This window comes from Otolemur garnettii, unplaced genomic scaffold (assembly GCF_000181295.1).
Source record: "Otolemur garnettii isolate 467f Iridium unplaced genomic scaffold, OtoGar3 scaffold00031, whole genome shotgun sequence".
In the NCBI taxonomy this organism is placed as follows: Eukaryota; Metazoa; Chordata; class Mammalia; order Primates; family Galagidae; genus Otolemur; species Otolemur garnettii.
The window spans coordinates 1,541,410-1,553,299 of NW_003852426.1; the positions used below are offsets into that span (position 1 = coordinate 1,541,410).

The 11,890-nt window shown below is 46.7% G+C and overlaps 1 protein-coding gene and 1 pseudogene across 2 annotated transcripts; both read right to left on the reverse strand.

Moving 5' to 3' along the window:
- Positions 1–4,967: 4,967 nt before the first annotated feature.
- Positions 4,968–5,238, reverse strand: LOC105886932 (annotated as a pseudogene).
- A 608-nt stretch (positions 5,239–5,846) lies between these two features.
- LOC100952822 (HLA class I histocompatibility antigen, A-11 alpha chain-like) lies at positions 5,847–10,111 on the reverse strand. Of its 2 annotated transcripts, XM_023512788.1 has the most exons (7): positions 9,449–10,111; positions 9,055–9,324; positions 8,551–8,826; positions 7,649–7,927; positions 7,408–7,524; positions 6,571–6,603; positions 5,847–5,994 (listed from the first exon to the last, which is right to left on the reverse strand). In XM_023512788.1, exons 1-7 carry the CDS (start codon positions 9,531–9,533, stop codon positions 5,981–5,983), a joined length of 1,074 nt encoding a protein of 357 aa, XP_023368556.1. In that variant the 5' UTR covers positions 9,534–10,111; the 3' UTR covers positions 5,847–5,980. The 2 variants fall into 2 exon arrangements, with proteins under 2 accessions (XP_023368556.1, XP_023368557.1); XM_023512789.1 differs by lacking the exon at positions 8,551–8,826 and having other exon boundaries at positions 9,449–10,106.
- Between the last annotated feature and the right edge of the window lie 1,779 nt (positions 10,112–11,890).

An 11,890-nucleotide genomic window follows, 5' to 3' on the forward strand; every position in this document is an offset into this window, starting at 1 on the left:
TCAGGTATTTCATTTTCTTTGGAGTTACTGAAGAGAATTGTGTCTTTGACTTCATTCTCAGCTTGACTGTTGTTAGCATATACAAAGGCTACTGATTTGTGGACATTGATTTTATATCGTGAGAGGTCACTGTACTTCTTGATCACTTCCAGGAGTCTCATGGTTGAATCTTTTGGATTTCTAAATATAAGATTGTATCATCTGCAAAGGGTGATGGTTTAACCTCCTCCACCCTCATTTGGATACCATTCCTATCTTTCTCTTGCCTGATTGCATTGGCCAGGACTTCCAGCACTGTGTTGGATAATAGTGGCAAAGTGGGCATGCTTGTCTGATTCCAGTGCTAAGCAGAAATGCTTACAGTTTCATTCATTTCTTGGGCCAATTCTTTTTTATTTCATTTGGTACCTTTCCTCTTCCCCTTCAATTCCCTTTATATTTGCCATTCACACTCTTAATTCTCTTTCTGTCACTTCCGTGATGCCTTTATAGATGGGTAGCTGCATTGTGGTAGCTGGACAGTGAATCCTTGGGGGAGTTGGTCTGCTGTGATTTTTCATGTTCCCAGAATGTTTTTGTTGGTTCCTTCTCATGTGCTATTTCTTCTTCTTTATTTCCTTCCTCTACTAATTCTCTTGCTTCCTCTTTCCTCTCAATCTTACTCATCTCTGTGCTTTGATGTTCAAGTGGCCTTTTGGTACAGGGACAAAAGGAAGAGAAAAGAAAAGAAGAAAATGAGGAAGAGAATAAAAAAAGAGAAAAGAAGGAAAAATAGGCCAGGTGCACTGGCCCACACCAGCAATCTGGCACTCTTGTAGGGTGAGGCGGGAGGATCAACTGAGGCCAGGAGTTTGAGACCAGTGTAAGAACAGCAAGACTGCCAAATAGAAAAAAATTAGCCGTAGGTCATGGCAGGGACTGCAGCCTTAGCCACTCTGGGAGCCAAAGCTGAAGGTCCCTCAAGGGGAGGGTCCTCAAGCTGAAGAACCCCCAGGGGTTCAAGGCTGCCATGAGCCTAACCAATACCACAGCACTTCAGCTCAGGACTCAGAACAAAATTCTGTTAGAAAAATTATTGGTTGTCTAGGGGAGTTATGAGAGAAAGATGAGAAAAATAACAAAGGAAAAAGGGAAAGAGAACAAAAAGATTAGTATTAAAAATATGTTGTATAAGCACCGGTGGGTGCTCCATGATTAGGAAAAGAAAAAAAAATTAACACTAGGTAGGGTTCCTGGATTAAAAAACAAAACAAAACACAACTATGTCTGCTTCTGGATGTAGTGGGAGCAGGAAGTCGCTACTTACTTGTCATGGAGACCTGGTCATATTTTCCTGATTTTTAAAATTTTAATATGGGTGTGGTAGTTATATGAGAGTTAAATCCCTGGAGGGGTATGGGAGCTAATGTCCTGAAGCTTACACCAGACTTCCTGGGTGACACGGCCCAACTACTCTGTGTGGGAGGCAGGATCTCCCCAATTTGGTCCACATCTTTGTGGGAGTCAGCCCAGAGTTGGTTGTCCTTGCCTAGAAGTTGAAGTCGAAGCAGTTCACACTGGGATCCTAGAAAGCAGCTCCAAATGGGCTGCCTTGGGCCCTGGGTGTGAGCTGTCTCAAGCTTTCAGTAATCTTTGTGCCCCCACTGTGGCTCTCTGAGGGTGGCAGGATGCCTGGCAGCCAGAGTTTCCTGTTGAGTACACTCCACACCTAAACCCACCTGGGGCCACTCCCAAGAAGTAGCATGCATACTCTCCAGCCCACTGCCAAAGGCCAGCTTCTGTGCCCTTGAGAGTCCTGTGAGACCTCAGTTCCTCCTTGTTTCACACTATAACCCATGCCTGGAGGGATAGGCCCTCCTGGAGTTTGGTCCAATCCCTGGTCCACTTTAACAGGGTGCCAGCAGGGGTTGGGGGAGGAGGAGAATCTCTGGCAGACTTAATCCTCCAGGGATTCCACCCATGGTCTCTGTCCCTAGGTTGCAGCACCCTTTTGCTCTGGCATTCTTTGCAGGCCTCCTACCCTGCTTATCTTGTATTGCTCCTGGTGTCCTAGGCTGTCCATGCAATATTGTTTCTGGGCTGGAGAATCCAGATGGAGGCTTCTCTCCCCTAATTTACTAAGAGTACCTTATGAGATGTCTCTAATCTGCCATCTTGTAGCTTCTCCCGATTTGTGAACTTAATTGTCAGACGTCATATATACTACTGTATATGTACATCAGAAATATTTGGCTTCCATTGTTTGCTCTGAGAAGTGAGTGAGAAATCAATCTGGATTTGCACTCTGAACACTCTGAAAGCACAGCATGCAGAGATGTCCTTTGTGCAGAGCTGAGAGTCACTTCCAGGATCTTGACAAATAGAGATTATTATGCTAATCTCCCAACATCAGGTCTCACAATTAACAATATATGTTCTCCTTTTTTTTTCTGAAGGATGTTTAAAAAGGGTTTGAAGACTCACCCTGGGCGCTCTTTGATCACTGGCCTCAGGGTTTCCCAGTCTGGCCACTAGGATTGCCGCTAGGCCTCTCCCCAGAACCCCTTTCAGAGCAGTATGCAAAAGACCAAGGACTTACTTATTTAACAAGCCCTATGCATGAGGCTGATGCACACACACCTGGGGATCCTGGTCTGCAATCTTGCCACTAAAGTGTGATCTGAAGTCCAGCAGTATAAGCACCACCCTTGTCATGAACACTGTCTCATGCTCGACTCCTGTCTCTGTGTCAGCACCAAGTCCTGGTGATTCCCACACAGTAACGTCTGGACTCCGTGGTCTACATGCCTTCTAGACAAGGTGTCAGACTGTCCAGTCTGCTCTAGGCATGTGGTCAGATCACATCCTCAGCTCTGGAGGTCCAGGGTTCATCATTGTTCACGTTGTCTTCTATAGCTAATCAGAATATAGTAATCAATATACATACATGTGTATATATATATATATATATATTCCATTGTTCCCTTATCCATGTTCAAGGCTATAAATATTAATTATATGGTGGCATCCTCCAATTTTATTTTTGCAGCCCCAAAACTTCTCCTAAACGCTAGACGTTTCTCTCCAGCTGTCTCCCAGCTCCCTCCCCTCTACTTCAAGAGGACTTCTCCTTCACTGAATGTCTGGGATGCCCCCTTCTCAAACACACCCCTAACACAGTTGTCCCCATCTCCACCGATGGCAGCTCCATCCTTCTGCTAACAAAACCCACAGTTGTGGGTGTCCTCCAGGACTCCTCTTCCTCACATCCCAGATGCATTAGAAGATGCTGTAAAAGTTCACCTTCAAAATGTATCCAGAACCCATCACTTCCCTCCATTCCCACTGCTCACACCAGTATCTGCAGTCAGGAATCCTGCCCTCCTTCCCTGCTGTTTCCCTGCTGTTCCATTGTCCCCTCCCCTCCCTCTTAGTTCAGTTCTCAGCATAGCAGTCAGAGAGACCCTGTGAAAAGAGAAGTCCTGCCATGTCCTACTTCTGCTCAAAACCATCTTTTAACTCCCCATCTCAATGGGGCAAAGGTCACACCCTTTCCACACCCTCCAGGCCTACCTACTCCAGCCCCACCTCTTTCCTCATCTTGGTGACTGTCCAGCCCTCCTGACCTCCTGCTCTTCCCAGAACACAGCCACCTTCCTGCTCCAGTACTTTTGGGTTGAAGTTTTCACCTGTGTGGAGAGAACTTTCCTAGACATCCTCATAGATAGTTCGTCATGTTCTTCAAATCTTTCCTCAAAGATCACCTTTATAGGTCCCACACTAACCACCCAGAACAATGGCCACCTTCCCTGTCCCTACAGACCTTCTGGGTCATTCTCCTCATAGCACTTACCATCTTCTAACGTAAACACTTTCCTTATTTGCTCTGCTTATAGTGTGTAGTCTGTCTTTTCCCACTAGAACACATGCTCCACAAAACTTACAATTTTTTATGTACTTCAGTGATGTTCCCCAGATGCAAAAAAGTCTGTCCTACATCTGGCAGACAATCCTCTCACACTGACATCAATGCTGCTTGTGCTTTTTTCCTCAGTGTGTTGTGTACCCTCCCTCACCCTCCCTTCCATAATGGCCCTCCTGCACACAGTAATATTTCTCTTCTCAGAAAGAACAATCCTTGACTATGGGTCCAATTTTGCAAACAAATACGCATCTAAATTACAGCCTACTTTAGAAATCCATAACTCTGGAATAAAGCCAGTGCTAAGACTACTAGAACTAAGGGCAGGGAGTGGTAGAAGCAGAGCAGAAGAGGAAAGTTACCTAGGATGAGAAGTGATGGGATCCCTTCTCTTTGCTAATTCCAGAATCTGGTTCTTTAAAAAGGTTGGGCAGCAACGTGGATAGAATTGGAGAATGTTATATTAAGTGCCATGCACAGAAAGGCAAAAGTTGTGTTCTCTCTGGCGAGTGAGAGCTAAAAAAATTGATCTCCTGTAGGCAGCAAACAGAATTGTGGTTACCAGGGGCTAGGAAGGGTAGTGGGGAGGGGGAAAAGAAGAGGGGTTGGTTAATGAGTACAAAAACACAGATGCAAGAAATGAGACCCAATGTTAGTAGCATAATAGAGTGACAATCACTAACAATGGGCTGGATGGAATGGCTCATGTCTGTGGAAGGATTGCTTGAGGCCATGAGTTCAAGACCAGCTCAGGCAATAGTGAGACCCCATCTCTACAAACAAATTTTAAAAAAATTAGCTGGGCATGGTGTCAGCATCTGTGATCTCAGCTACTCAGGGGGGTGAGAAAAGAGAATCAATTGAGCCTGCAAGTTTGAGGTTGCAGTGAGCTTTGATAATGATGCCACTGCACTCTAGCCTATGCAACAAAGTAAGACCATGTCATCAAATAACCTTATTTTAAACACAATGACCCAGGGTATTGTATATTTCTTTTTTCCTAAGGTCTCACATATTTATTACTGCACCAGCTTATTAGGGAACAGTACATAAACAAAGAGAAAACTCATTTTCCCAATGAAATGTGGCAACTGTCCAACTGATGACATTTTCAGCTTGATATGGTAAGGCGACAGTGATCGAAGTACAGCCTAAGTACATGCCATCGCATGTGCAATTCCTTATAGACCCAGCTTGGTTCTTCTCCAGTGTCTCCTTTTTGAGTTGTACCTGATTTTATTACCGGTTTTCATTCAAATCCACTGGGGAATGGGATGATTCTGTTTTTGTTTCCTGGCCCAAAACCGCTTGATTCTGTTAGTCTTTTGGGAGGACATGGCGACAAATGGGACTACTCAAACTCACCCAATGGCGTAGAGCCTTATTGTATATTTCAAAATGAGAAGATTTAGTCCAAAACTAAGTTAGAATGTTCCCTACGAAAAGAAATGATAAATGTTTGAGGTGATGGATATCCTAATTATCCAGATTTGATCATTACACAGTGTATGCTTGCATTAAAATATCATATGTACCCCATAAATACAAGTAATATTCTGTATCCATAAAAATTAAAATGAAATTAAAAATAAAATTAAAAATTTGGGGGAAAGATGAAAAATGCCTTCTAAGAAAGAGCCCTAGAAAGTGGGTATGAGTTAGATAGGTGTGAAAACTCTATCTCTTGATGCCACAGACTCCTGTGTACAGAGGACTACCCTGGGCCATGTGTCAGCCTCTGTGATCACAGGTCCTACTAGGAGAAGGTTCTATTGAAGGGACAACGACAATGGATAACCCTGCCAAGGTGTGACCACATAAAGACCATGATGGACTGAGCACCGATGGGAGAAAGGCTCTTTCCACACTCAGCTTCTTATGGCTTTCTTTTATTTCCACTTGCAGCAGACTCAGCACAGCAAACACACAGAATCTGAAAGGTTCTCAGGTCTTCCTTTTATTTACTCTCTTGTCTCTCTCATAGGAAAAATTTGAGAAAACAAATTTATATTGAAATTCTTATTTTCAGTATGGAAGTAGTACAGTGTACCATAAAGTTGAGTCAGGGATGGAGGCATCCTACTCCCATCTCTCTGAAACAGGAAAGATAATCAGGAAGGAACACAGGTCAGTGTAGGAGAAGGGTCACTGTGCATGTGGGGGTGGGCTGGCCTCCCTGCCTACTCAAATTATGCAAAAATAGGGATGCAGAGTCATTCAGAAGCATTTGCAGAAAAAGAAGTTAGAAACTCTTAAAGTCTCAAAAGGGAGGTGTGAACACTTAATCCCACACAAGGTAGCTGCTTCAGGCTACCTTTTCCTTACTCAGAAAAAAGTAAGGAACAAATTCAGATCAGTCACGGTAAGTGGTGACACTCTCAGCAGCCCACGGCACACTCAAAATGTCCCATCAAAGAATCCCTACAGCCCAGCTGTGTCCCCTCTGCCTCACTTATCCTCATATCAGGCCACCTAGGGTCTCAACTTTATAAGCTATGAGGGACACAGGATCCTAGGTACTGTCACTGCCCGGGGTAGGAGAAAACAGGACTTGTTCAGAGCCCACAAAAGATATGGCTAAAGGAAGAATTATGTGGCTGGAAGCTCTACCATGGGCTCCTGTCTATACTATCCCAGAGACCTCACAGATCACCATACTCCACACTTACCTACAGCCTGAATGTAGCCCCCTCCTCTTCTACCTGTGGGAAGAAAATGCCCTGTGAGAAGCCAGGCACTAGGTAGGGCCATGAGGTCCTAGAACAGTGTTCTCAACCTTCCTAATTGCCGCATTGTTACAAATGGAAAAAAGGGGTCACGACCCACAGGTTGAGAACCTCTGTCCTAGAGGAACCCCCCAATCTTGGATCCCAGAGAAGTTTCCATAATTGTGATTGAAGGCCAAGGGCAGGATTAGGAATCACAGGGGAAGGAAAAAGTGAATCAACTGCCCTCCTGGAGGTCTGTCCTGAGCAAAGTCCTTCCTCTCTGACCTGTGACTGCTGGGGATCAGGTCCCCATCACTACAATCACCACATCAAAAGTCTGTCCTTCATTGTCATGTGTGCTACACAAAAGAGTAAGTGTTGGCACAAAGGGCCCCAGGCTGGGGATGCAGGTGTGTGTGGATGGCACTTCCCAGTAATGGGGCGGGATACACTGTTACTTGGGGTTGACACCCCCATGGGACAAGAAAATGCAGACCTGGGGCGGCACCTGTGGCTCAGTGAATAGAGCGCCTGCCCCATATACCCATGGTGGCGGGTTTGAACCCAGCCGTGGCCAAACTGCAACAAGAAAATAGCCAGGCGTTGGGGGAGCACCTGTAGTCCCAGCTACTCGGGAGGCTGAGGCAAGATAATCTCCTAAGCCCAGGAGTTGGAGGTTGCTGTGAGCTGTGACACCACAGCACTCTATTGAGGGGCAACAAAGTGAGACTCTCTTAAAAAAAAAGAAAGAAAAAAAAAAAAAGAAAATGTAGATCCTGCTACTCACCCCTACCTTACCTAAGCATTTCTTAATCCAAATCACAGCAGCAACCACAGCTCCAGTGAGCATAGTTCCAAGGAGAACTAGGCCAGCAACGATGTCCACCATGGGGATGCTGGGCTGAGAAGATGACTCTGGGAAAGGACAGGAAGGTGAGGGGCCTGACCCCAGGCCTCAGCCCTGACTCCCTGCTGAAGGGCTCCAGAAGGGCCCCTGCTTTCCCTGAGAAGAGTGTGATGCCCCTCCTCCCCTTCTTACCCCATCTCAGGGTGAGGGGCTCCCGCAGCCCCTTGTGCTGCACATGGCACGTGTATCTCTGCTCCTCTCCAGAAGGTACCACCACAGCTGCCCACTTCTGGAAGGTTCTGTTGTCCCCTGAAGGCCTGGTCTCTATAAGCTCCATGTCCTGGGTCTGGTCCTCCCCATCCCGCTGCCAGGTCAGTGTGATCTCCGCAGGGTAGAAGCCCAGGGCCCAGCACCTCAGGATGGCGTCATGGTCAGAAATGGGGTGGCGCATCACACGTGTCTCAGGGGGATCTGAAGGGAGGAGTCAGAAAATTAATTCAGGCACTTTGCTTCCCTTAGGGACAATCCAGCAGAGCACCCTGAAGTGACATACTCTGGAGTGACCTCAGAGTGACATCCTGAGAATTGACAGGACAACTGGGGTGGGGAAAGGAATGTAAAATCCAGACACCAGCCTTGACCCAGGGATCTTGGATGATGTCCTGTTCCTTGAAAGTTCCAGTCTCTAAAGAGGAGAAGAGGGACTTCTAGACCTGATCTGAGTAGAGATTGAGTGACCCGGAAGGACTGGAATCAGACCTCCAAACACACTGACCTGGGCAGAGAACAAGGCCTGAGAGAAAACGTCATGGTGCCCAAGGTTGCTGCAGGGTCACTGGGAACCGCTGACCAGGATTTCAGGGACTGTGTGTCCCTCCTTCCCTGGGAGACTTCATCTCTTAACTGTCCCAGAGGGAAGGGCGGGCTCTCAGAGTCACTCTCAGGTACAGGACCTGGACACTCAGGGGGCGTCTTCCTGCTCTGGACCAGAATGAGAGTGATATTCTGCGTTGGGCCCATTTTCCTCCCCTACTTGTGGACCCGGAGCCGGGAAGTCTACAAGAGATGTGGGAGGTGCCCCGCGTCCCACGTACCCGCGCGCTGCAGCGTGTCCTTTCCCTTCTCCAGGTATCTGAGGAGCGACTCCACGCACTCCGCTTGCACGTAGGCCCTCCAGCGCCCCGCCGCACCCTCCGCCTCCCACTTGCGCTGGGAGATCTGAGCCGCCATGTCCGCCGCGGTCCAGGAGCGCAGGTCCTCATTCAGGACCAGGTAGTCGGCGCCGTCATAGGCCGACTGCAAGTACCCGTGGAGGAGGCTCCGGTCCGGCCCCACGTCGCAGCCAAACATCCCCTGGAGGGTGTGAGACCCTGGCCCCACCCCCGCTGTCAGCCCCGCCCCGCCCCGACCAACCCGCGGGGACTTTGTCCTAAACTGAAAACGAAACCAGGTGAAAGTCCCCGCGGGCCCTTGGATTGAAGGTCTCAGGGGTCCCGCAGCCTCGGGGTGACTCTCGGACCCGGAGACTCCGGCGACGCGGGGTTGTCTGGGGGGTGGGGAGGGGTCGTGACCTGTGACCCGAGCCGGGGGTCACTCACCGGCCTCGCTGTGGTTGTAGTATCCGCGCAGGTTCTCCAGGCCCTTTAGGTCAGCCTGTGCAAGGCCCTTGACGTGCCGTGTCACATCGTCCCAATACTCCTGCCCCTCCCGCTCCGCCCACGGCGCCCGCGGCTCCATCCTCGGATTCTCCGCGTAGCTGTCGAACCGCGCGAACTGCGTGTCGTCCACGTAGCCAACTTCGATGAACCGGGACTTCCCGCCGCCGGGTCGAGACACGGAGGTGGAGAAATACCGCAGGGAGTGGGAGCCTGGGGGCGGGAGGGGCTGAGACCTGGCCCGACCCTCCTCCGGGAGCGGCTCCCCCGGGTCCCTGGCCGGGCGGTCCCCTCGCTCTCCCCGAGGAGGCCGTTTCTTTCCAGGCCCTGCACTCACCCGCCCAGGTCTCGACAGGTAGCTGGTTCGTAACCACGTCCGCCGACAGCAGCAGAAGGGTGGTTCGGGACACCGTGACCCCCATCCTGGGAGTCTGAGCAGACGCTGAGTCTAGGTAGCTCTGCGGGACTTAACGACCGCGAACCGCGGCAACGCTGATTGGCTTCTCTAGAAACCCGCACCCAGTGGGCGTGAGAACTGGTGTAATCCTGAGTAACCAGGAAGGAGGACCTGACCAGGGTTGGGAGATAAAGAAGCGAAAAGCTGAGGAGATGGGAGTGTCTGTCGCTGAGCTTCCCCACCCCAAACAGCCCTTGGGACTGGGATCCCTGAGATTCCACGCCCGGAACCTGGGACTTTCCCCTGATCTCTCTCCTGCAACGAGCGCGGTTCCTCATGCTGTCTCTTGAGTCCTGTCCCAGGAGCCGTCTGATCCCCAGGGCTGGGTTCAGCCCCTTCCCTTTTCTCTTACACCTTGAATCCTCTCATTGAACTAGACGCCCTGCGTCCTACTCCTACCCGCCCCCCCCACCCCGATTCTTCTAGAAGAGAACTTACCCCAGGGAACTTGACACCGAAGTGAACTCGCCCTGGGACTGGAGGTGTAGAGATGGTGGTTTTCTCTATAATAAGGTGACCAGATTTTAACATTGGTAAAGCGGGACACCATTGACTGTGTGTGTGTGTGTGTGTGTGGGGGGGGGGTTCTTAATTAAAAATTTGGTCTATATGGAGCAACAAAAATTTTCATAGAATGCAAAAATAGTATTGTAATATTTTTTAAAATTTCAACATAGGTACAGTTTACAAATATAATACATTAAAAATTATGTATAGTATTATTTTATTCTTTGGCATATTTCTCATTTGAGTGAATTTTTTTAGTAGATTGCTGTGTTGTTTAAAAGGTCATGAATTTTTCACAAGAATTTGTTAAATTATATTTCACACATAAAATGGCTTTCAAAGTCTCAACACTTAATTGTGATTTTTCTGATGTCCACACTTTATTTACCGTAGAAAAAACGCGTTCAGTCACAGCATTAGTTCCTGGTAAGGACAGCGCGTATTCTACAACTTTAGTGCTTAGTTGTATGGAACATGGTTTGTTTCAAAATGATGAAATATTTCTAACCATTTGTTCTCTATTGTGATTTTTGCTGATGCCCAAGATTTAAGCTTTTCCTTATCAATATATATTTTTTAATAATGATACCTCATTAAAAAGATCATTTTCAGAAATATTACTATGTGGGAAATTTTGAGTAATATGATCGAATGATTTTTGCACATCATTCCAATTAAGTTCTTGTTTTAATGTAACCCAATGAGAATGTTCAATATCATTGTCATGTACCGTCCACTCTTCTAAATAATCTATGCAGTTACCATAGACCTTTTTAACATGATTCATGATATCTGCACGATTTATTGCACCTTGTTCTTCTAGCTGGCTTATACTATAATGGATAGTTAACGGAAGAAAATTATTTTCTAAGCGCTCTTGACACTGAAATTTTAAATTATTAACTTCATTTGCTACTTTGATTACCAAAATTTTGTCATCTTCAATAAGTTTTATAGCATTTTGAAAAAGAGCTGCTTGATTGTGTACAAACTCTAGCCAAATTTTTGAAGATTCTTTTTCAAAAAACTCTTCTAAAATTCTAGGACATTTATCCTGTGATAGAAAGTAGGATTTCAAAGGATTGTGTATTTTCAAAATTCTTTCGACGGCTGGCAAAAGAGTTAACCAGCGCGTTTTACTGTATCCAAGTATTTTCTGATATTCGACTTCCGCAGTTTCACAAAATTCTTTAAGCATTTCAATGCACACAATGTATATATAGAAATAAGAATATATTACAATAACAATATTATCGGATAATCAGTTCTCAACAATTATTTGTTGTTATTAAAGTTTAACATTATAAAATTAACAAAAATAATATAAAACTCATATCCTGGTGAAATAGCCACATGGCAGCCGAAAACTGTATATTCCCTTCTTGTTCTCCCGTCATTCTCTAGCTTGTTGTGCATTCTTTCCAAAACATTGGGACTTTTTAAAAATGCCATGGGACATGGGAAAAACTGTTAAAAGTTGGGACTGTTCCGCCAAAAGCAGTATATCTGGTCACCTTACTCTATAACCTGAAGAAGTTGTGTCTGAACACACCTGACAGAGACTCTCATAGAGACCGGTTTCCTGCTTGCTTATTAACTAGAGTAGGTAGCACAATCTAAGTAACCCCCGAATGATCAGGAATCTAATCTGTAACAGAAGTGATGTTGGCCCCTTGACAGAGCAAGGAATGTGTCTGAATGCATTGCAGTTAGCCTCTGAAGCTCCCGAGTTTTACTTTCCCTCACTATGTATCTTGGACTCTGAGTTGTAGTTTAAAATGATCTTTATTCCATATCCCTTAGTCTGTACTCGTG